General features: G+C 43.0%; 2 protein-coding genes across 2 annotated transcripts in view; one reads left to right on the top strand and one right to left on the bottom strand.

The window, feature by feature from the left end:
- Nucleotides 1-1,715: 1,715 nt before the first annotated feature.
- PGRMC2 (progesterone receptor membrane component 2) lies at nucleotides 1,716-14,175 on the top strand. Its single transcript, XM_054172559.1, has 3 exons — nucleotides 1,716-2,129; nucleotides 12,061-12,216; nucleotides 12,967-14,175. The coding sequence occupies exons 1-3, from the start codon at nucleotides 1,763-1,765 to the stop codon at nucleotides 13,062-13,064; spliced, it is 621 nt and encodes a 206-aa protein (XP_054028534.1). The 5' UTR covers nucleotides 1,716-1,762; the 3' UTR covers nucleotides 13,065-14,175.
- Nucleotides 14,176-19,113: 4,938 nt separating this feature from the next.
- Nucleotides 19,114-25,232, bottom strand: part of LARP1B (La ribonucleoprotein 1B) — a 29,282-nt gene continuing 23,163 nt past the window's right edge. Inside the window, exons 15-21 of the mRNA XM_054172545.1 lie at nucleotides 24,718-24,920; nucleotides 24,171-24,277; nucleotides 23,467-23,627; nucleotides 22,619-22,763; nucleotides 21,312-21,421; nucleotides 20,989-21,116; nucleotides 19,114-20,219 (exon numbers count right to left, since the gene is read on the bottom strand). Coding sequence (XP_054028520.1) covers nucleotides 19,986-20,219; nucleotides 20,989-21,116; nucleotides 21,312-21,421; nucleotides 22,619-22,763; nucleotides 23,467-23,627; nucleotides 24,171-24,277; nucleotides 24,718-24,920 — 1,088 coding nt within the window. The 3' untranslated portion in view covers nucleotides 19,114-19,985. The remainder of the gene's footprint in view (nucleotides 20,220-20,988; nucleotides 21,117-21,311; nucleotides 21,422-22,618; nucleotides 22,764-23,466; nucleotides 23,628-24,170; nucleotides 24,278-24,717; nucleotides 24,921-25,232) is intronic.

The raw sequence follows: 25,232 nt of genomic DNA, 5'->3' as shown, positions 1-25,232 counted from the left end.
AGAAGTAAGAATGCAACTCCATCGTTTTCTTACTGATGCCCAGACAATCCAAATATGTTATGGTGATAAGACCTGTTCTTAACCACAGTCAAGCTATGACTCGTTGAGATAAAAGGACTTTCTTAATCATGTTTACTTATACACATATTAAAAGAAGCCTGCTTGTTTAAGAGGAATAGTAGTAGTATTTTAATTGTAGGTCTTTAATTGTAGGTCTTTACCTGGCAAGAACTTCATCCTGTTTCCTTACAGAGGTAGTTATTACTGAACTGGCTCAGAGGTCAGAAGACAGCACCTTATCATCGTACAGGGTGTTGAAGACACAGAGCTTTATGTAAATTCTAAGTATCAGGAATGTTATTTTACTTTTCCACTGCATTGAGTCTCTTGCCCTAACAGCCTTTGTGAAGACATTTGAGTTTTCCAGCTTTTGCAACTGAGTGACATAATTGAGAATTACTCCAAAAGCTGATGTCACCAGGCCGGGATGCTTCAGCACCACACAGCGACGTGGAGTAACAGGGTTTCTCAGGTCCAAAGTACTCCTTGTAGCACATTGTAACCGCAGGGAGAGTGGCTGAGCCTGGCTCACATCCCCAAGGGCAAATCGCGCCTTTGTAGAGCAGCTCTTCAGTACTATCTGGTGACAGTTAGTTTTGCTTTGGACACATTCACAAGACAAAGGGGATAGGCAGGCTAAATTCTGGCCAGGTCTTTGTCATCCCTGCAGGTAACAGTCTACTGAGATGATCCATCTGAACCCGCTCTCTCCTTGAAAATGATAAAAGCTTTGAGTCTTTCTCACTTAACTAAGCAAACTGGCATGGCCTGTACTTAACAAGCTGTATTAAAGCCACCTATGTGCTGACACTGCTGTATTTGACAGCACAAGGAGTAATTCCAGCGGATTAGCCTCCTGTTAGTAATCATCCCGTTTTCTGACGGCCAAAAATGGGACGGCTGTAGTTACCCTAAGCAATGAGGTGCACCAAACGGTCCCTTCAGCTACCTCCAGGTTTCCCTCCAAGCCTAGTCGCTTCGTCACCTCAGGGGCCCGCCTGCCTCCACTCAAGCGGGCAACCACATACAGGCTCAGCAGACGTGTCGCATACTCAGCAACCACCGAAAGGGCGCAGCACAACGTGAATACACCACGGCGGCCAACACCGCCGGCCTTCGACCCTTTCGCCAGCGGCGGAGGCACACGGGGCGCGCTGCAACCCAGAACGGGGCACCCACCGCGCCGCCCTCAGGCCCCTCACGCCGCCCTGCCTGCTGCCCGCGCTCTCCGCGTTGGCTGTGACAGGTGGCGGCGCCCGCTCGCTCTCCTGTGGAGCGACGACAGGGGGGCGGTTAGAGAGGGGCAGCTGGACAACGGCGGCCGGGGCGCGGCGCGAGCGGGCCACAGTGGCGCTGACGAGCGCGAGACAAACCCCTCGCCTCTCTCTGCCCGCGAGCTCCAGCCACCGCCACCTGGCCGCGCGAGGAGAGACACCGAGGCCGCGCAAACGCAGTGCCGGGGGTGGCGACGCCTCTCGCGAGCAGAGGACCCCTTGGCCTGAAGGGGCGTGTCCGCGCCCCATTCGCCGGCGGGGCGCGAGCCTGCCAGGGGCGGTGTGGCTGAGGCAGAGCACCAATGGGAAGCGGGAGAGATTCGTTCGGGGGCGGGGGCGCGGGCGCGGCAGCCACCGCCTCCTCCTGGCGTCTCTGCGGGCGCGAGCGGGGCGGAGCCGCGCGGCGGGCGGGCGCTGGCCTGGCAGTGATGGCGGACGACGGGGATGGCAGGCTAAGGACTGAGGGGAGCAGCGACGGCGGCCTAGGGAACGGGGGCGGCGGGGATCCGCCGGCCGGCGCGGCGGCGGTGCTGGGCGGTGAGATGCTGCTGAACGTGGGGCTTCTGGCGCTGGCGCTGCTGGCGGCCTACCGGCTGTACCTGCGCTGGGGGACGCGGAGCGGGCCGGGGGGCGAGGCTCGGCAGAGCCAGGCCGCCGCTCTGCCGCGGATGAAGCGGCGAGATTTCTCCCTGGAGCAGCTGCGCGAGTTCGACGGGGCCCACAATCCTCGCATCCTTCTGGCTGTCAACGGCAAAGTCTTCGACGTGACCAAAGGCAGCAAGTTCTACGGGCCCGGTGAGACGCCGGGGTCGGGGCGGGGGGCGTCCCTCGGCAGGAGCCGCCGTGCCGGGCGAGGGGCTCCGCACTGACCCTCGGCTGCCGGGCGGCGCTGGCGGGAGGCGGTCCTGTAGAGGACGGCGGGGATCTGCCCCGGCGGGCGCGCCCCACCGCCGGGGGCTCCGTGCTGACGGCTCCTGGGCCGCACCCCACCTGGGGGGCGGTGGGTTTCGAGGAGGCCTCACTGCCTTTCAGCGGGCCTCGGCATTTATCTCGGGCCGCCAGCCCCGTGCTCGCTCTCAGCAGCCGTGATAGGGCCGCCGACTGCTCGCGGTGCTCGTGTCAGATGAGAAACGGCCGTTGCAGACCCTTACTAGGACCGTCTGTTAGGGGCCTTACGGTAGTTTTAAACAGGTGATGCAAAAGGGGTCTGGGTTCTACTCAGACATCCCTCACGCATCCATTTTCCCAGTTGTCTAGATCTGGATGTGCAATGTTTAATTATTTCTTTATTTCCCCCCCCCCCCCCCGTCTTTTCTAGTAGGTTTCCCAAGTGCATCTGAGCAATGAAAGAAAAAAACAGCTAGTTAGTTATTTAGGTGCAAATGCCATGTCGAGTATGAATTTTGATCAGGATAGAGGCAAGAAGAGGTAGCTTGGGGACTGATCTGTTGCTACCATTGAGAAGAGCGCAGAAATCAACCCAGTCTCTTAAATAATGCATTTATTTGGAGCTGAGATGTGTACTTCAAAGGTTCAGAAACAGATACTTCAAAGGCAATGTTATGTTTCCATATTCACATTGTAGAGTGTGAAACTGTTAGAGTATTTTTTTCATAATAAATAGTGTTCTTAATAATGAGGTGGATAGACTTAGCAGTGAGCACTGTGTTCACATCTGATGCCAAAGGAAATGAGGGTTATGACTGCTGGTTATTTTCTTCCTTAAACAATGGTGGTTTGGAAAACTTGATCTAATCAAATCATGCAGAAGTTTTTCATAGTAGGTATGGCAAGTATTTGTGTATGAGGGGTGGAGGAGTGAGAGGGTACTTTTTTCGCCTTCAGGAAATGGTTCAAGTAATAGTTACTACTTTTTAACAGTCTTAGTTTACAAAAAGAAAAAACACCAGGGTAGTGAACAAGCAGTTGTTACAGTTGGACTGGGCTTGTGCTTTGTGACTTGTTACACTCACAGTTTGTGAGACCATGTTGCATGTGACTACCAGTTGCAGAAATTGAAACTGCCACAAATCAATGAAAATGCTTTTCACATGGGGTACTTTAAAAAGTAATGGTGGAATCTAAGCTACCCTATTTTTGCTTGTTGACCAGGAAAGCTGGGAAAATACAGCCTGGTATGCTGCAGCTTTCATGACACTTAATGAAGCTAGTTCTTTTGTCTCTCTCACTTCAGGGGCTTTTAAACTCAGTCCTGTGTGCTGATAGAAGATGCAGGTAATAATATACTACATAAATACCCATAAGGTGACAGATTGCATCATCAATTACTGTATGAAATAATGCTGAACCATAATCTAGACATTCACTTTTAACTCTTTTGCGTATCAAATGTTAATTAAATTTTAAGACTCTCCACCGTAGATGCACTCTCCACTGCTCACTGCAGGGGGGTTGGATTAGATGACCTTTTAAGGTCCCTTCCAACCCAAGCCATTCTATGATTCTGCGATATCACTGGTTCACATTGTCAACCTCTGGGGGTCTATTATGGTGAGGAAGCTGAAGCTTTATGTTCTGGGACATCAGTCTGCTTTTTTGATAACTGGCAGCAGCTGGTTCCCCTAAAGCAGTGCTTTCAGCTTCTCATGGAGAGGGACAAAGGCTTTTCTTCCCCCTGTAGTGAAAGATTGTCTTTTTATAACAGAACTGACATTATCTTTGTCTATCAGATCTCTGTCACTTGGGACCATGCACATTAGGATAGTGATGCTCAACCTGTGCATCATCAGCCATGTGTTTTGTGCCAAACATGTTGATTTTTTAATTGTGCTAATGTCATTTCCCTGCATGGATGCATGTCAGGGAGTATTTTCTTGTAACTTTGGTGGCTGAAAAGAAGGTGGTTTGCAGGCCTTAAAGGATCTGTGAAGACTTAGGTGCAAAATTCTTCCACAGCTAATAGAGACCATTTCAGAAAGACTTCAGACAGAGTAACCAGATGTCCACAGCACTTCTCTTGGTAATTTTATGTCTCATAGCTGGAGTGCAGCAAAAGTACAAAGCATACTATGGCCAAATTTTGTTTAACAGAAGAAACAGTTGAGGGCACTGGGTTTGCTGACACTGCAGAGCCACGTTGTGAGCCTTTTGTACTTTGTTGAGGTACTGATGTGAAGTAGTGCTTCTGCTTTGAATTCAGCAGAAAGCATTGGTGGAGTGCTCGCTATCAAATTTTCAGTAAGTCTTCACTGGGTGATAGTTGAGCAACATGGTTGTCTCAGGAGACTTCTGATGTCTTGACATTAAGTCTTGTTCCTTTGTTTTTTCAGTGTAGTTTCGATGCAAAGGAGTTTCTTATTTTTCTGCTTACAGCAGGAGGCTAAAAATGACCAGAATTGTCATCTAGTCCAGACTTTAGTCCAGCAGTTGAGATTAAATTCCAGTACAATTCCCACCTAGCTTCTGATTATATTAGAAGTTCTCCTGTTCCTATGTTTCTGTGCATTGAGTCCTGTTACGCTTTGGTCTGTTTCACTGAAGAGCCTTTTAACCACATACAGTTAAGGTAGTTTTAAAAACTAACAGGCTGCTGAAGTCATCCTTTCAAGCAGCCTGATGGAAGACTGCACTTTCCTGAACATTTAATAGAAATGTTTGTGATTTTTGTTTTATTTGTTTTTTACATTCTCATGTTGTCTTCTTTAAACCTTCCACAGTTTCTGTCACAGGTTTCCTATCAGTCTTTGGAATGTCTAATGCATTTTAGCTAAGAGCAGGAGAAGTTTCTATCACACATTTAATGTCCATGCCTTCGCTTACACTCACCTCTTAATGTAAAACTTTACTTGCCAAGGTCTTCTCCAGAGTGCTGCTTCCTGGGATAGTGCTTTGTACTGCAAGTGTACCCTTTAGCTTTTAGTTGTGTTAAATATCACCTCTGTTTGTGTCCAGATGAGTAAGTGTCCTAGAATTCTTTGCTTGATTATTAACTTTAATTAATTGCCTTCTACTTTATCTCACACGATCTCTAAAAGAAATAAACAATTAGTAGCTTACTGTCAAAAATGTCACATAACCAGAATTTCAGAGGAGCTGTTTTGGGGTGATTTCCCCAGCTGTAGTCATATCTCATGACAGGGTCTAATGGTGAATACCTTTAGTGAGTGCTGTGTTGGCTTTATAAGGAGAGACAGTTTTTACCCGTTCATTTGTCACAACATTTAATTTCATGTTTGTTTGTATCAAGACTCTGGGTAGTGTATTAGTCAGTAGCAGGGCATAGTAAGAGTTAAAGTAATGTTAGCAAATATTAATATTTGGCATCTACATTGGCATGCCAAGATAATGCTGTAAACAGGTTTTGATTAACTTATGCGTGGCAGTGTTAATGAAAAATACATGTCTTTGAGCATGACAAAGCAAGGTTATAGGCAAGCCAGTGTACACAACTCCTCACATCACTTCTTGGTTCTTAATGTTTCATGGTTTAAAAAAAAAAAATCAATTTCCTGTCTTTCTTTTGCAGCAGTACCCTGTCACTGTCAACTCATTTCTCATCCCACTCTTGCCTTTCAAAGCATCACGAAGATGTCTGCTTCCCAGTTTGCCAAGAGGAATAGACTAAATAGTAGTAGTTCCTTCCACAAAAATTTCCATCATGTTTCATTTTTCACGAGGAAAAAAAGATTTTTATTCCATGTTGCTAATCCAGTGAAGAACTGTGAGTTCTGTTGTTAAATGCTTTGAAAAATTCCATAGTAAACCATTGTCATGCCTTTCCCATCATTTGATGCTGTTAGACTTCCTTTGGAACTGAGTCCTCTAGTCTTCATTGTGCCTCTCTTGAAAAGATGGCAGTGATGCTTTTCAGTCTGTCCTTTACAAGGGTATGGTTAGAGCGAAATGCTGCCGGAGGGACATGATACATGTCTGGAGAATTCTGGTAAGGGTGGCTTTATGCTAAGAACAGAACAGATATGTACAGAGGGCAGGAGTTGGGGGAAAAGAAGTGCTTCCTGTAAGGTGTGTGTCTTCTCTGTGTTCCTAATGTTTGTCAGCTCTCTGGTGTCTGTCTGCTAGAGGTGTCTCTCAGCCTGGGACTAAGCCTTTCAAACAAACAGCATTTCTGGATAAAGAAGCTACATTCCTGCTAGGAGTAGTAAAACTAAAAGGGTGCATTCCTGCATATTGGCGAGAGATCGTTTCCAGACTTGTGATTAAAGGGAGTGGTGCCCTTCCCATCAGGTTGAAGGGCTTGTTGTAAGCCCTTAGTCGATGCTCACAGAGAGCAGGGATGAGTTAAGTGGTTTCATGCAGGAAGATGCATCTCGCTTCTGCTTTGTGTGTCTGTCAGCTCTCTTGGTCTTTTTTATTTTTCCTCTTTCAATAATCCAAATATAATCCTTAAAACTGGAGCAATTGTGTGATAGAAGGCCCATGTAAATCTCTAGCTCTGAGGTAAAGCATTCAGGTTCCAGTCACCTGAGGCTGGAAGGGCCTGATCAAGCAGCTATGCTTAAAGCAAGATATATTAGGATGTGATGGTGGCATCCTGGTTAATTGTATAGAGATGTTATATTCAGTGCATAGCAGTGTAGCTCGCTCTCATTTAATCAAGAATCCTGGCCAGAATTGTTTGCTTGTGTGATTATGAAATAAAATAAGCAGCCAGAGCATTTCTCACTAAAGCAAGGTGTGTGATCTAGGCCCTTTTCAAGTATGGAGCTATCTTCCAGGAATCTCCTGGCTACTAAACTACAGACCCTTCTGGTGGTGCTTGTTGCATGCCCCTTTAGTTGCAATTTGGTCACTGATTCTTGCACTTTTTTCTCCAGTTAAAAAGGAAGCAAGCAAAAGAGGCCTCTCTCTTTCAGGTTTAGACCCCTCTTTCTAAGCAGTTCCTGTCTTAGCATGTGCTCTTCTAAGGACACTTACTTTCCATGAAATTGTAACTTAAAATTGACCCACATCTTTCCTTTCATGTAAATCTGGAGCAGTAAAGTTAAAACTATGTCACCTTGAATTCCCAGCGATGTTATTAGAAAGCTTCTGCTTTCAAACTGCATCACAAAACGGCTTTGTCTAATTTGTAGCTTTTTTCATTCCCTCATAAAAGATGCAACACTGAACAAACATGTCAGGATTCAGATGGAAAATTTTAACAGACAGTGGAGATTTTGCTTGGATTTGGAGTGGAAAAGGTAGACAAAGTGGTAGAATAGTGCAGCTGTCAATAATTTTGTGGTCCGTCTCCTTTTGTTCCTTTAACTTAAAGGAGAGATTATTTTTTATTCTTCTCTGAATTTCTAAACTTTAGACAAAACTGGCACTTATTTCAGAGCCCACAGATGCAAAGAACATCTGGTATGCTTTGCATACTTGGTGATTGCTTGAAAGTGCTTTTTGTCTACTTGAAAAAACCAAGGCTGGTTTAAAAAGGAACCTTGTTAACCCCTGTGGCCCCTTTAGAGAACTTGTATGGGCCTTCTGAGAATGAATGCAATTAGTAGATTACAAATCACTTCATTAGATATAAAGTCCACTGTGATGCAGTCCCTGTGCTGACAGAAGGAGCAATCCAAAGTTCAGTGTGCAGTGTTCACCATTGTTACAAGTCTTGGAGCAATAGTCTGGGATGTTCTGCAGTGCTAGTGTAGAACCAAACTGGTCAGATAGCTTCTTTGGTAAGCCAGGAGTAGCTACTCAAACACTTTTTGCTGGGGGAACTATTGGCCAAACTGGTTGAAAGTTGTAACATGCTATTCCAAGATGCAGTTTAGTCTGGTTTGGAGCAAGTAGCTAGAAGCATGGCTTCCAAATTGAAACGTCAGCTCGGACAGTTTCATACTTCAAAATTTTAAATACAGTGCTTTAATGTCAAATTTCTTTTTCCTTGCCTGCTGTTGTTTCAGGGTGTCTGCAAAGAGAAATCTTCATTTGAGAATCAAAACAGGGCTAGGATATGCAGAAATTGTGAGTGCAGGAATTGGAAAATTGTTTGTTTTACTGCCTGCAGAGGCTTCGATTTGCCAGTTCTTGAGCTACCCAGTTCATCTGTGAATAAAGATGAATGTCAGGATGTCAAATCTGTCAGGCCAGATTTTTAACTGGATTCTGAAGGAAAGTGAGGATCTGCAGGTGGTGGGTAGCAAGAATGTGCATGTGTTGTAGCTTAGAGAAGGATGTACTTAACACAAGGTATGAGTTGTACAGTAAAGGAGGACTTCACACAGGGTGAAAAGGCAGTGCATAAATGTGGTGGTATAGGTGGGGAGATACGTAGGCAAATATGTAGTCTTGATAACTGTTTGATCTCAGCACTAAAATAAACAAAGGCTCTGAACTAGAGTGGTTTAATGTGAAAGCAATGATGGGAAGAAAAGCATTCTTCAAGGTACAAAGTTTTCCTTCACATAAGGCTGCTGGCTCTGTGTAACCAAGTACCATGAAGCAGGTGTGCTTTCATGGGTTTTGACACTTGCCTGATTTTCCTTTTGTAGTTGCCAGATGACAAAGTGGAGTGGGAAGAGAAATTACTTTAAGATATATTTGATTATTAAGTAGTTAATTTGAGGGTACAGCAAAAGAAAATCACTGGAATTTTGTGATAGGGTCTCAAAAAAATCAGCATGGTACACATACCAATGCTGATTGCATCTGGTTTTGCAGTCTCTTCAGTATGTCTGTCCTGTTCTGGTGCAATCAATTATTTAGAACAGGAGCTGCTCTAAATAGGTGGGAAGACAAAAGGAAAGAAGAGAAGGACTATGGGTAGGCCTTGCAGGGCAAACTGCAGCTGGTCATGCAAGAACTCCGTGGGAGTATGTCTAGGATTGCACTAATGTCACTGCCTCAGAATCAGTTCTTGAAGTGTCTGATCTCCTCAGGGCTCTCTGTACTCTCTGTGCTGGCACCTTCCTGGATGCAATGAAAGCTGATATGCAAAATGCCTCTTTCAGAGTGTTGCACCAGTGTTTATACAAAAATGAGTAGTAGACAGGGGCTTAGAGCATAACCCAGGACCTGTGTATTCAGTATTAATAGAAAATACAGTACTTAACCTCTGTGCAAAAGTATTTGAGTGGAACCTTTAAACCTTAAATAGGTTGCTCATGCTGAGGTCTCTGAACTTCTGCTTTAGCAACCCTGCAACTAAGCTAAAGCCAGGCTGGCACTTTTCTTTAAATAATCACAATTCAATATTTGCCTTTCAGCAAAGGATTAAAGAGTGGAGCACGTTTCTAACTTAAACTTGCAGAGCTGGAATTTGAGATGCTGTCTACAAAGCCCAAAGGCTGGATTTTGCTAGTTAGCATTCTGTTGAGTGTTTGGACCTTGCTTGATGGTTTGTCTGTGACTTCTGAATACTCCTGTAGTAAACAAGCTGGAATATTAACATTTAATTGCTTTTTAGAAAAGCACCTAACATTACAATGCATTTGCAGAAATTTTGCATCCATCAATCCTAATGCAAGCTGACATGTTCTAAAAACATGCCTTCAGCTAAGTGCATTATTGAAGATTATGTATTAAGTGTATTATTGAGGTAATGTAATTCTCTTTTTCATAGAAATGATTGGAGTCAAGGTGGTGGACCAGGAGGTGGCATCTCAGCAGGTGCTGCAGGAGTCCATAACCCACTAAATGCAGGGTGGAAGGGAAGAGGAGCAGTGTGCTCCTCTGGCTCTGGTTAGGCAGAATTTTGAAACCATGTTTTCAAATAGCTGGTAGGGTTTATGGGATATTTATTTTAAGCACTTCAGAGCAAGAAGAAACTGGCGACAAACTACTGTTGGTGGGGAGGTTAAATGCCAGTTTATAATTTCTCTTAAGTATTTACTGATTGTGTGTGGTCTTTCTAAGAGCTTTTTAAGGCTCCCTGTGTTCTTCATTCAGAGTATCAAAAACTAGATTACTCAAATGACAGCTTTTGGAGTGAAAGCAAGACTTTGTGTTTGCAGAAGCTCTACCTTAGGTGGCACATGATGGCCGTGACTACCTCTCACCTTGTTCTATGGGACTGAGTGTGTAAAATGGGTAGAGTAAATATCTCTGTATAGGATTGGTTTCAGTCTCTGAATCCTGATTTTCAAACTAATATTTAATTCAGGATGCAAATAGGAAAGACAAAGTTCACAGGGTTCCTGACTTTGTTTCTCTTAAGTAGCATAACTAGTCCCTGCTCCCAGAGGTGGTTCTTCTGAATGCCAATTCTGAAGCTAAGTATCTGAAAGGAAAAGCATAGATATTCTGTCAATAGTTCTGGTTATTGGCAACCAGATGTGTACAGTGCAAGCTACCAGCTGACATTTCCTGCTTGGATGTGTACTTGTGAATTTTGCTTTTAAATTGGTTTATTTCCAGAGAGACAAGGGAATTGTCTTTGGCACACAAGATATCCTTCTGTTCTCGAGTTTGACTGTAAGCCACTTACAATGCCAAGCACTCTGGGGTGGAGAGACGACACCAGTTCTGGGGAGGATGTAGTTTCTTCTAATCCATACAGTACTCAGGTTCCCTGCCTCAAGAGCTCTTCCTCTGTCTCAACCCTGAAGTCAATGCCCGGCAAGAGCAGGAGCAGATAGGTGTGGTGGCTGGAGCAAGCGGCCTGGGAGGAAGCCAGCCTCTCTGAATGATTTCCTGTGGCTCGTCCTGGTGCAGAAGAGGTCTGAGGTGCTACAGCAGGCAATAGAGGGGGTGAAGGACAGTGTGTTGCCACTTGCTTGTGTTCATTCTTGCCCATGGGTGCTGCCTTTTCTTCAGGCTGATGGCCACTGTCGTCTTCCAAGAGGTAAGCCAGAGAAGGGTTCTGGCCTGTGTATCTTCTAGTAGTGACCACTCTGTAGAATGCCTTGGGCAGTTCATTGCTGCTTAGCTGCTGCAGTTAGTGCAGAAAATTTTAAAGTGTGTTTTGTTTTGTATTTTTCATTGAGTGAATGAAGGTGTTTGTTTTTAGGTTACACAAATCTAAGGTAACTATGCTTGAGTTCTTCAGATGAATTAGAAAGTGAGAAAGCCAGCTGCTAATTGTGTCCTGAAAGCTGTTGATTTGCAGATCATACAGTTGTCTTGATAATAATATTGATTTGACAGTCATTGCTCAAAATTTTATTAGCATATTTGTGCAGTTTTGCATCAGTCAAGAAGTAAGTAAGTAGTTGCTTTACAGTTTTAACCTGAAGATTTGTGCAGTTTGGAAGAATGCAGGATATGAGTATGGCTGATCAGCTGCCCAAAATAAGGTTATTTCTACAGAAGTAAGAAATGTGTCAAAAGATGGACTGTCAAGTATGCAGAAAGTTGTGGTGGTTCTGTAAGTGAAGTGTAATTATTAATTAGCCCTCTTCAGTTCTATTTATTGATACATGGATTTCTAATGAAGATGTCTATAGAGCTTGCTTCTGTTTATGCCTGACTTGTAAATATTCTATGTTGTGCTTAATAGAAGTGCGTTTCTTTTGAATTCCAGCCTCCAGTCCCTTTGGAATTTGCATCAACTGGCTTGCATCAAATGGCAGGGATTTTTCCAGATACCCCTTCAAAGCTATCTTCCCGGTTCTGCTTTTCTCAGCAGACTTTATCTCCTAGTGATACTTAAGCTTGAATTGCACTGCTGTTGCATGTCCAACAGCCATGGCCTTGCAACTACTGCTGTTCCCATCACTGCAGAAGCTGAATGTATGGCTTTGGCAGATTATTTAAAGAACTGAGACTGGTCACCATAAACAGAGGCTTGAAGGTATCAATTTTCTCTTCTTGTTTTCAGAGGGTCCATATGGAATATTTGCTGGCAGAGATGCCTCCAGGGGACTAGCAACTTTCTGTCTAGATAAAGATGCACTCAGAGATGAATATGATGACCTATCGGACTTAAATGCTGTACAGATGGAAAGTGTAAGAGAGTGGGAAATGCAATTTAAAGGTAAATTCTCAAACTAGAAGCACATCTTTAGCTTCAGAAAATGTTTTAGATAAAAATTACTGATTTGGGCTGGGGGCAGCTTTAAAAGAAATGGTGACAGTAACATTAGAAACACTGTGTAGCTTTATTAGGGTAAACCCCAGGCAATTCAGGCTTTTTTTCTCACATAGAGAGGTTTCCACTGTAGCTCACAGTAACTTTTTCAGCCTTTTAGTTTATAAAAGAAAGCTGTTCTCTTCTCCACTCTCAGTGCAGAATTTCACTCTGGCACCTCAGCGTAGCTTAGCCGATGGAATTCCTGCTTGCAGCTTGGTGGCTTTGGATGGTACAGAAAGGTGATTAGGGCTAAGAGTTGTTTTGGCATAAGGGGCTGAACAAGTTTGACGTGAAATAATTTCTCAAAAGCAGGGAAGTATGCCCTGGGGAAGGTGGGGGTCACTTTTCACATTAACTGAAATCAAAATAGGCTGAGGGAATTCATGCTGGTTTTAATAGCAGTGTTTTCAGCCATTGTGTGATAAAGCTTGCCTGATCACCTGTGGGAGAATTGAAACCAAGTACTTGGAGCAGGGAAAGCAGCGAGCAGCAAGATTGTTTTAGGAGGCTGAGCTTGCTGATAAACTGCCATCAATTACAGTGATTTGGGTTGAGGACCTTAGTGTGTAGGAGAAAAAGTGGATTTGCAGCAGTGCAGGCTAACTAGCAAATGCAGCTGTATTTGATTGTAATGGAATCATAAATCTTTTTCAGAAAAATATGACTACGTAGGTAGACTCCTAAAACCAGGGGAAGAACCATCAGAATACACAGATGAGGAAGATACCAAGGATCACACTAAACAGGAATGAACTTTGTAAACAACCAAAGTCAGGGGCCTTCGGAACTGCAACCTCTTATTCCCCATCACAGAATGTCCTGCATCTTTGGGTACAGTTCATCTGCTGCGAAAAACATTCAACAGTTTTGTACAAGGAAAATAATACACTCACAAAGGAAGATTTGAATACTAGACATTATTTGTGCTGCCAAACCTTTTGTTGCAGTTTATTTCTAATGTCTGGTTAGGCTCTGTTAGTGAAGAGGGGCCAGGGATTTAAAGGTAAAAATGCTATTTCTTTTTATCGGTAAGCTTGAAGCCTTCTAATAGTCTATATTACAAGCTCTCTAAAGGATGTGAGTCTTCAAGCTCAGTGGGAAGGTTTGACTCTTGTTTCATGTGTGTCTTCTCCTTCAGCATTAAAGAAAAACGTGTACATCAGCATCAGTGGGTTAGACTGCTGACACTGGTGTTAAAATGTGAATTTCCAGTTTTGTTTTGTATGTGGGTGTTAGTTGCCCTGGCAGAATACTTCAGTTCTCTAAGAGAAGTCCATGTAGATTAGGATGGAGGTAAAATTCATCCTTTCTCTAAAGGATTGGGTAAAACTGCTTCTCTGCAACACCTATTATCTGAAGCCTGCCTCTCCCCCCTTTTCCCATCCTCTAAATCCAATCAAATATTAATTGTGCCTTATTTCGCTTGCATAGACTTGAATTGTTTTAAGGGACAGCCCCAAAATTCTGGTTTCATAGTCACTACAAGCAGCATTGAGACTGAAGTTAGAATGTTCTGTTGACTGGAAAACCTTGATGTCATTCTGTGTATAGAATGTAAAAGAGGAATACTCAGTGTTACTGCCATATGTTAATACTACATATACTTCAGTTAGCATTGTGATGGCCAAATGCATACTCCTGTGCTTCTTTTTAAGTAATTACAAACACACACAAAAATCACCCTTCCTCCTCTTCCAGAAGCTGCCTAACTTTGGGGAGCACAGCCTTCACCCCCTTGTAGAGCGAAGGGGCGAGCACGTGTGTCTGTGTGTGCGTCTGTCTTGAGTGCAAGACTGGGGAGGGATGGTTTCTGCAGTCACTGTAAATACGAGTTACCATTTTAATAAAGCATGTACAATACCACTTGTGCTGTCAGACTGTGTGTAGAAGCTGCAATAGGATGAGAACACAGCTGCAATAGGATGAGAACACCACAGCAACAGCAGAAGGCTGGGATATGAAACATCCACCTCTGTTAATACCTTTCCTTGTCTTCATGGTGCTACTTCTCCTTTCAAGTCCTAGCTTTTGAAGAACGTTCAGGACTTACTGAGGTAAGCTTTACTTAAGAGAATAAACCCACACCAATGCATTTATGGTGGGGGCAAAAAGTGCATAACTAAAGCAGCAGCCCTTCAGGAGATCCTGCAACACACGTCTTGTGGTACTGAGGAGAGCGCCGGGGACCTCCACGGGGGTATCACTCAACATACTGTAGAAATCTCACCCCCTCTTCTGCTCTCTCCCTCCTGGTAACACTATTAAGGTCATGACTTGCACCTTTATAGCTTACATCTGTACCTGTTTGCAGATTTCACCTGTGACAGGTCTGCAGTAGCAGATTTCCATGTTTACATCCTGTGGAACTGTAATCTGTGACATTCCAGAAACTAATTCCTTTTTACTACTCTGACTGGAAGAGATTTATATTGATGCTAATAAATAAACAATAATCCTCCCTCCACTGAATCCTGTGTAACTCACATGTTGGCAGGTTGAACTCTTCCTTGCATGTCCACGCTGGGAACAGCAGAGTTTATCACAAGAAGTAAGGGAACTGGAGCCATTTTGCTGCAGGAGGCAGGTGCCCCTTGCAGGATCTCATACAGGCTGAACAATCCCATTAGCCTGGTGGCTCTTCAGCTGCTGACTCATCCAGTAAAGCACTGATTTCTGCACTGGTCATATTTGTTGAGCTCTAATGCAGCATCCAGCACTCAATGTGCAGGTTAACACTGTTAGTGTCTGCTCATCATCTAGCACTGCTGAAATGCTGTACTGTAACCAACTACAAAAATAGGTTTGAGATGCAACCACAGAAGCTACCAAGGGATAAATAAAAGCTTTCTTGCACAGGACAGCAGCATCTGGCAGAGCTGTAGCCTTAGCTGTTTGCCACGCTTCTGTCTGCTTTAGACAGAAACTTCCAACTGCAGAAAGAGGGATCAGGAGTAACCTTTTCCTTTCCCTCGCTGCAATAAATGCAGTGATGCTTAATCACAGTGAAGCTGCAGAAAGTTCTGGTGTTTGTGACTTTCAAATTGTTTTCAAAGAACAACACTCGAATATGATTTAGGACTGCTCAGACAGCACAATGGGTAAAGGCCAAGTTCTGTTTTGAAGCCATTTAATGGCAAGCGTGAGGAACATAAAACCATCACCCCATGGCTGCAGTATGTTGCTTAGACTGCTGCTTCTTGATGCCCAGTGGAGCTAAATGTCATTCATTCTACCCTTTTTACAATCAGTAATTCTAAGCTGATAACCTACAAAAAAAAAACACCCAAACCTGCTTTAGAGCACACTGTAGCTTTGTTATAAAAAAGTTGACAATAATTTTGCCTGACAAAGCCATCAGAACTGCAGTGCAGTTAATATAATTTTTGGAGGCACTCCTATTTGTGCCAATCGCTTGGTCAAAATTCATTATTAACCAGACTGACAGGCACTATTAACCAAATGACAACATGCTACAGCTTGTTTAAGCAACGTAAGGGACTCGACAGGAGCACTTCTCTGTCTTTAGAAACAAAATACTTTCCCAGTTAAATACATGGCTCATTTGCCTAGGCTAGACTGTTAAACTCTGCAGTAGTTGTTTTGTTTTGATGCTTCTGCCTCATTTGTGCACCACTTCCCAAAGATGCTTTTGTACCCTTTAGACACAGCATGTCTTCTGCTTCCGATTGTTTCCCTTTAAATATCTTAGTTCTAAGCTATCTCCCGACTTTTTTTCTTCTTCTATTTGAAGTTTAGTCTGCAAAATCAGTTTGATTAAACTCTGTTGTACAGGTCAAAGAACAGTTAAACCTTGTGCTTGGTTTGAGTCTCTCTTTATTGTAGAGAAAATGATTACCAAAGTTGGTGAGGTTTTATTTCCTCCAGGAAAGAGATGCACTGTTGTGTGGAACAGTACAAAACACTCAGTAACACCTTGTACTTGGAATGTAGAAGTCTTCCTGGCTCTACTTTGTTATGGCAAAGCAGTGTGGTTTCTCATGAAGGGTAACTCACTAACTCAGCACTGCTGAAGTTCATTTATGAAGCTCAGAGAATGTTTATGGCCTTATAGTCCTTCCTGCAGTCTTGCTTCTCTCCCATTTTAGTATTGCAGGCTGTGGGGGGAAAACCCTGTCATGGCTGTCATCTGACTGCTCTTTCAGGCATGAATGGAATGATGCAATTCCAGCTGTACATTTGGCTACTTACTCCTTTTCTGCTTCACAAGTAATAATGTAACTCTGGCCTTGAAGGCTTAATTGTTTAGCTCCCAAATCTAAGTCTGAATGTTACTGGCAAATCCTTCCAGTGGCTTCTAATTTTTGGTTGAAGGTAAATGTTTACAGATTGGGTTTTAAGCTTGCTTTTGATAGAAGATGTGGATCAAGGTCAGCACAAATGCAGATTAACTTCAACAAAAGCCCAAAGAAACCCAAAATGTTCCTTGTCCTTTCTCTTTGGGCATTCTTGTGGGTCTGTATTTTTCCTCTAGCAGGAGGCAGCAAGTTTAATGTGTTTCAGAGAGATCTGTCTGGCACTAGAACTGGCTACTGCAAAATTCATGAACAAATCTAATTCTCTGCATTCTGGTTACAAAGCTAACAGGCAGAGAAGAAAGCTTTTGAGGTTACCAGTACAGCCCAGCATAGCTGTGGGATCTGTCAGTAAAAGGACAGCAGCTAACACTTACACTCTCTCTTCCTCTATCTGGAGCCAAGTGGCAGTGTAGTTTTCTCACCTCCATACTGCAGTGGTGCCTGAAGCAAAGTCTGCAGGGTAGAGGCTACCACGAATACAAACTTGTTTCTGTTCATTCTAATGCCTTGTCTCCCACAGAAACCCAAATCCCTGCTGAACTCCAGGAGGATCAGTCATGCAGACAGGCTCCTGCTGCTCATTAGAGAGGAACATGATCTGGTCTCCATCAGGAACAAGAGCCAGGTTGAGCCTTCCCTTCCTTCCCTTTTAAAAAGCTCTTGGAATCCAGTATTTTGAGTATGACTGAAGAAAAACCTTACTCAGGTTAAGCAGCGCAGTTTTCTTTAACTACGTGGACAGTCACTTCTTCACAGGGGGGAAAAAAAAGCCCCAAAATAACAAACCAAACAACCACAAATACTAACAAAACTCTAACAAGCACATGGGAGAATTTTCAGACAAGGAAAGGTCCTTGCTAAGTGTTTAGTAATAGACTACTATTAGAATACAAGCAGTCTTAAAGCCATCCTATTGAAGATTGTCCAAAATGGACCTAAAAGACGTTGGAAAGGGTGTTGGACGTGTACGTGTGTTCAACAAGTGTACAGCTCTGCAACAGGTATGCCACTCACTGAAAGGTGATTAACTACCTGGAGCCATAGAGAGAAACAAGCTGCTTAGCCAGCAAAGTCTTCAAGGTTTATCCTGAAGTTCAGTGGTGTTCTCAGCATACTGTGCACACAACGATAATCTAAGGTGGGACTTCTACCATGTGCCTGCAAGGGGCTAAATTCAAGGGTGTGGGGAGTGAAAGGAGGCCTTCCTGACAAGTAGCCAGAGCTGTGGGCAGACTTTGGGAGCGTTTGTCCACCTAAGTAAAGGGGCACTGCCTAAGGAACTAGCCCTAGAGAGTCCGACAGGCCAGACTGCAGGCAAAGTATTCACTCTTTGCTTTCAGCTACATTCATCTGTCATTCTCCTTTGACAAACACCCAGTCACATGAAAAAGGAAAAATAAATAAATAGGGAACTTGAAAATTAGCTCACATGTTAAGAACCACTTAGTGGGCTGGGTTTCCTCAATACCTTAGTGCAGCAGAGGCCACTGAAATCCACATGCACATTTACAGCCTTACACTCTCTCAAGCTGTTCTTCTTCACGCTTTGGGGAAAAGAGAAAGTTGATATACACCACTTAGTTTTTGTTATTGTTGTTTTTATAAAATTTTCAAGATATCACAAAATTACACACACTAAATGCTTAATCTGCACATTCTGCAATGAAAAAAACGTGAAATATCTTAAATCTATTACTTGTATATACAATTTCAATCCAAATTTACATTCGCGTCGTTCTCTTGGATAGCAAAAAGGCATGGATCAAACACAGGGTTGAGATGTGTCACTTCAGCACATTGATAAGACATTGCTTAAAACATTGGTACGTGTTTATTTAACCTCATGTAGAGCAGGCCACTCGGAAAATGCTCCATTTTTGCATTGAAATTGTATTCACCCTCGGGAAGGCCACCACTACCAGTCTGCTTCACAAGGCAAACATTCGTCTCTCGTCTCATTCAGATTCACAAGACAATGACTGAAAAATTCATGAAGTTGTTACAACCTCTCAGATCCAGTATGAGCTTACAACTCCCCCCAGGTGGCTGTGCAGTCAGTTAGGACACCTTCATGGATTAAGGCATTTGTGCTAGATGTCACTTTTTAACTCGAAAAGCTAACTGAAGGCTTTCCTGCAGTTAACCAACGAAAAGCTGAAATTTTTCTCACCTAACCTTGGAAGAAATAAATTAGCTACTGGGTTCTTCTTGAGTCTTCAAAAACAAAGTAATGAAGTTAATAAGAAATTGCAGGATATAAATATCCTCACCTTTCAGCTACAGATTTGTATTTTAATAACTTACATTCAGTGAAATTGTATTTAGACCTGTTTGAAATTACTTAGGCTTAGCTAGCACAAGTTAAGCAGAACTTCATTCAGATATTGCAAAATAAAGCAAAAAATGATAAAATCAAGGAGAAAAATTTACAAGGAATACTTTGTCTCCCTCCAAACTCATTTTTATTACTTGAAATACGGAAGAAAAAATATTTTTTAAAAGTTAAGCCTCTCCTGTTTAACTACTTCATTTGAATTCTCCAGTGATCATGAAGACACCTCTCAAGCAGAGCATAATTTGAATAGCTTCCTATTTTAACAACCTGCACAAACTGTAGATGCTGTTAGGCAATTTAAGACACTAGGAAATCAACAGATCCATTTTCCTCTGCATTTTTCCATTGCTGGAGTTAAGAACCAGTACTGAAGCATCTGCAAAATTATCCCAGTAATGTCCACTCAGAGTCCCTGCTTAATAAAATACTAACTATGGAGACCCTGAAAAATAGAGAAACTATGTTTTGAAACAGAATCCAGAAATGCAGTTTCAGCTAAGGCTGCACATTCCCAAGTGTGCTTTTGCACAACCCCATACTTCTGAATAGTTAGATTCGAGAGCAAAGCAACCATGTGGATCCTTCCTTTACCTTTATAATTCTATATAGAATGGAATCTTGTTTGCTTTGGTAAAATACAAATAATGGGCAAATCTGGGCAAAGAAAGCACAGTAATTAACATGGAATATCATACCTTTTTTTAAGAAATACCAGCTGAAATGTAAGGCATCCCCCAAAGTACTTTTTGCATATGCAAGGAATGCAGTTCTTTGTAAACAAAAGCTTGAGGAAAGCAATACTGAAGCCAAAGAATCTTCCCTAGGTTTCTTTTGATGATCCCAAAACCCAAGAGCAACTCTCCTAGGGTGTGTGTTTTGGAACTAAATCCTGTGAAAGAGAGAATCCCATCTTTTGTCTTCCCATACATTTTTAATCATGTACTAGACTGGCTTGCCTTGAAGTTCTCCGTATCATGAGAGGTGCGAGAGTTGATCCTCAAGGGCACAAGATCTTCTGAAGCCTATTTTTCTGGTACATCATTTTCTATAGATTTCCTGGCAGCACTGCTGTGGCCTGCGGGTGCTTGCACAGTATTCCCACTGGTAGCATTTCCCAGGGCCTGGGGCTGGCAGGCAGCCGTGGGTCTAGAGGCAAGCAGCGGTTTAGAAGTACTCAACTGGTGTCTGCGATGACCCAGATCCTCGCCTGTTGTGGCAACCAGTCTCTTTCTGCCAGATTCTTCACTTATAGGAGGCTGAAAATAAACATTGGCAACCTGTTAGACGTTCTTCTGTCGGGCCAGCTGTTTGCCTTTTTCTATGCTCAAAGGATCAAAACAGAGCATTCCGCAATTAGATCCTAATCTTAGCTCCTCACAAGTCACTGGTGACACCCTCAAGCTTTCCTGGCTGTCTAGCTCCAAGTGCCATTTCATGATGCATTAAGGACTTTCAGCAGCCTTAATTGTTGCTGCCCAAATATTGGCAACAGCTCCCAGAAAAAGCAGGATTCTGGAGGATGGTGCCACCATAACCCAGTGACAGGAAGCACAGCAGCACTGTGCTCTGGAATCACAGTTTGAGTTCAGCATTCTGAAGGAAGGATACATTGAATTTGGCATATAAGAGTCTCAGCAAGGACAATGGCTGTCACAGTTCATTAAGAAATGCCAGTTGAGCATTAATTCATTTGCCAAATTCTTCAGCAGTCTACAAGTCAAGTCTTACTACATGACAAAGAAGCCATTTCATGCTGTTTGTTTCATCACGCAATGAAAATGGCTCACTGCTTTTTACATTTTAGCCACCACATCTCAATACCATGCTCTGGTTCAAAGACTGTCTAGAATGTAACTGCATTTTCAATTTCAAATAGAAGTTTTTTTCCCCCAATCATGCTTTTTCTAGTCATTGACAGGACACATGAAGCTGCCTTTTTGTGAAATTAAGTGCTAGCCTCAGTGTAGCTGGCAGTAAAAACATTAGTACAACAAATGTTTGTTTAAAATAGGTATTGAAACTTACATCCACTCTGAAGTCCTCCAGTCTCTTAAATTTACTAAGGTATTCTTGTAGTTTGGGGTCAATGGATGGAGTCTTGTGCTGAGAGTACTTTAGATAAGCCCAAAATTTTTCCAGTCCATATAGCTGACCTAATGGAAAAAAAGCATAACTGTACCAATTACAAAGAACAGAATTGATTTAAAAAGTCATCATTATTCACTGGTGACTTCATGTTTAAGATAAAAGAATATGAAGAAAAACTGCTCCTGAGTTAGTTAAGTCAGTGCCAAGGAACTCAACTCAAGCTACCCCTGTGTGAGCAGCAACTGGCCCACGATAATTACCAGCTTCGTAGTCTTTCTTTGTTTCTTCTTGGAAATCCTTGAATATTTCTTGCCTGAATTTCTTTTCTAGGCCATAGCTGTAAAATCTAAACAAGCATTCCAATCCATACCTGTAACAGAAGAGAGATGCATGAAAATTTTACCTGTTCCTCAGGAGGATGCAAGTTTTCAGTCTCTCCTTGCATTTCAGTAAATGGCATTGTCCCAGTTTCCCCTTCTCATAACAGCTGCTTCCTTTCCACACCAATTTTTATTGACCTCTTTCTCCGAAACACCTTCACAAATAATCAAAACTGACTTGGGAAAAATCAGGTTTGTCTCACAGTTTCAACTTACCAACTACAGACACCCCACACACACACAAAGATGACAACGGCTTTCACTTCTCCAGTGTATTTGTATACACAGTTTCAACATAAACCCAGCCACAGTGGGTCAGGCCAAAACTCACAGCCAGGGCAAAACCCACTGTGCAGGGCAGGACTCTGTGTTCTTTCAGTTCTGCATGCCCCAGCACCAGGATTTCTGGCTCAGACACTCTGGCTTTAGCTGCCACACCATAACCAGAGCTTATTGTGAGACTTCAGATAGCTGGGACCTCCTGTTCTGCATTCATCTGCTGCCACATTAGTCCACCTAAAAGCCTTCTGAAGTTTCTCTTGGTAAATATATACTTGAGTTTGGTAAATATAGACTTGAGTAACTGCAGAGCGTCAAGAAAGCTCAAAGCAGACACCTTTGCACCCTAGAGACTCTCTCTCTGCAGTCTCAGGCATACCCAAACGTCAGGATTTCCATAGCCAGTACCTCCTCACTTAGCATTCAAAACATTGGGCTACTTTGTCTGTAGCTAGGCTAAGAGAAGTGCAGGAAATGGGTGAAAGGAAGAAAATAACAGCAAAGAGCTTAAGGGGTGGTGGCAGTTTTCCTTGCAGTCATTATTCTGGTATTTTTGTAAGCTGAGAAGAAGTTTGAATTATTTGAATGAGGTTAAGAATGTCTTCACCTCTGGAAGGAAGAATCTTACGAGCGTTAGTAAATCTAGAGCCGACTTGTCACTGTCAAGAAGTCATGGGGTTTGCAGACTTTGGGACCAATTACAAGTCAGGGAATGGGGAACATTTAGCTCTTTATTTTCACATCACCAATATGCAGACTGATTGTTGGTATTTATAATAGCAGCCTGTGTAAGTTATTTTAAGACTTGCAAAGAGTCGAAGCCACTTCAGATACACATACACTTCACAGTCACTAAAACAAATGGTAAGAGCTCAGCAGTGGTTAATTTGCAGGAAGAAACCAAATACCTATAGTGTTCTTTTGCATCATCTAGAGCAAGCTGTTTGAATTCTTCATACATTTTCTTGTTAAAATGATCTCTCAGAAAAAAGGACCAGAAACGAAAAAGTGTGTTCATTTCTTGGGACTGGCCAATTCCCAACCGTTTCCTCTCTGGAAGGAAAACACCAAGTCAGAAAAATTCAGCAGAATATTGTCAAGTGCCTTTCCATTAGTAATATACAAACAAGACATTCCAGTAAGTTAAGTTTAATGTTTGAGATTAGTGCTTTTTGTCAGGGAATGTGAAGTTCAATGGAAAGCAGAATTCAATACAATAGAAGCATCAAATAAAATTTGTTTCCCTTTCCCAAGAAAAATTAAGGATGAAGAACAATGTGTGGAAACCTGGTATCACAGAACGGCTTAGGTCGGAAGGGACCTCAGAGATCATCTACTCCAACCTCCCTGCCACACACAGGGATGCCTCTCAACTAGAGCTGGCTGTCCAAGGCCTCCTCCAATCTGGCCATAAACACCTCCAGGAAGAGGGCGCCCACAACCTCCTTGGTCAACCTGTTCCAGCATCTCACCGCCCTCATACTGAAGAGCTTCTTCCTAGGGTCCAGTGTAAACCTACTCTCCCTCAGCTTAAAACCATTCCCCCTTGTCCTGTTGCTAAACACTAAAGGTCACTCCCCAGTTTTCCCGTAGGCTCGTTTCAGGTATTGGAAGGCAGCTGCAAGGTCCCTGCAGAGCCTTCTCTTCTCCAGGCTAAACCACCCCAGCTCCTGCAGCCTGTCCTCATAGCAGAGGCGCTCAAATCACACCTGGTAACTTCTACATAACACCTTAGGAAGCTCACTTAGCAGCTTACCCATTAGACACCTCCGTCGGTATTTGTGGTACACCTGTTGAGTGAAGCCATTTTCCTTTAACAGTTCATGAGAAGGATGCTGAAATTTTGGAAGAGAATTTGGGGTACATCCCAAACTTCCTACTAGTGGAGCTCCTTCTGAAGGCGAAGCATTGGAACTGCTAAAGAAAAAAAGAAAACCAAACCAACATAGCTCTGCCTTATCAACAATGCTTTGCTGGAGAATCAGCTGTCAGCCATGCTGACCTTCCTTCACAAGAGCTGTCAGAACAGTAGTCACCTGATGAGCACTACAGTGCATGCCTGTGGTCCCAGTTATCTGTTCTTGGCTGCACCTCAAGAAAAATCAGATTCTGCACTAGTATGCCAAAAGCCAGACGGTTTTGGATGATGATAATTAAACACCACTGTCATGCCTGATTTTAAATGACCACTTAAAGGCAAAAATCACTGAAGCAAACATAAGTACTTCCAATGATGTCACTGTTACTGTTTCATGGGTCAGCAAACAATACTGGCTAGATACTTCCAGGGCTTACTTCCAGACAGCCTTGCAATCTGCATTTTAATCTATCTTGAACGCTTTTCTTGCTTTGACTGTACTTACAAATTGCCTTTTATCACAGCCTATTTCTCCATCAGCTGTGGGAACTAGTGACATTAATTATACCTCAAACAAATTTTCTACAGCAAAAAAAAATTACCTCACAGAGGAAGTTCTTGGCCTGTGGTCTCTGGAATCCATCACCCAACCAACGTGGCATTCTAAGGGAGGATTTGTACTGTGTCGTGTTTTCCTCTTTCTTGGAATCTGAGAAAGTAAATGGAACATTTATTTTCCTAATTTGAGTTCACTTGTTCTCTCCCTTTTTAAAAATGAAGTCCTGAAAATGTGATAGTTTGTCCAGCACTTTATGAAAAGTTACAACACTCCAGTTTCATAACCTTATGATTAGCCTTATGTAAACTCCATTTTCATAACCTTGTTATTAGCCTTCTGGAAGAAACAAAAAAAAATCTTTAGCCATTACACTTTTTCAGCAAGGACTTCTAAGAAATGTTACAGGGAAAAAAAACCAAATCAAATCATTTTGTAGGGAAAAAGAACAAATACAGTAAATATTTTGAAGATGAAGAAGTAGGAGCATTTCATTTTTTTTGCCTTTTCATTCTTGTTGCACTGGAAGCACAGACATGAGTTCCATAGGCTTCTCTGGGTTTAAAAAGCTATTGTTACATCTTGTCATTTACCTTTACATCAATGGATCGTGGTTCTTTAACTACAGGGTAGAACCTGGGTGTTTTGTTGGGATCCTGTAGCCTTGGGGTGCGAGGAGTTCGTGGGGTGAAGCCAGGGTAAACACAGGGGGAATCTGGAACTGCTGTTGGCAGCGATCGAGCGACTGGTGCTGCTGGAGGTGCATCAATGCTGAACAAACTGCGAGGCAGCTCCTCTGCTAAACGTGTAAAGCAGGAAGGAGAAAACATTTGTTTTCAAAAGAGACTGCGGATTTGACAGCCTAAGCTTCCCTAGTATCTTAAAGGCTGCTTCATGTCAAGTAAACTGATCAGAGGACTGGAGAACCTCCCCTATGTGGACAGACTGTGAGAGTTGGGGTTGCTCACCCTGAAGAAAAGAAGGCACCAGGAAGACCTTACAGTGGCCTTCCAATACCCAAAGGGGGCTTACAGGAAAACCAGGAATGGACTTTTTATGAAGGCTTGTGTTGATAGGATGAGAGGGAATGGATTGAAGCTTGACGAAA

Source organism: Dryobates pubescens, chromosome 24 (assembly GCF_014839835.1).
Source record: "Dryobates pubescens isolate bDryPub1 chromosome 24, bDryPub1.pri, whole genome shotgun sequence".
NCBI lineage: Eukaryota > Metazoa > Chordata > Aves > Piciformes > Picidae > Dryobates > Dryobates pubescens.
This window is presented reverse-complemented; position numbering and strand designations above follow the sequence as displayed.

Coding starts and splice junctions, on each gene's coding strand:
- PGRMC2 (XM_054172559.1), top strand. CDS start 1,763: ATGGCGGACGACGGGGATGGCAGGCTAAGGACTGAGGGGAGCAGCGAC. Junction 2,130..12,060: donor CAGCAAGTTCTACGGGCCCG/GTGAGACGCCGG, acceptor TCTTGTTTTCAG/AGGGTCCATATGGAATATTT. Junction 12,217..12,966: donor GTGGGAAATGCAATTTAAAG/GTAAATTCTCAA, acceptor AATCTTTTTCAG/AAAAATATGACTACGTAGGT.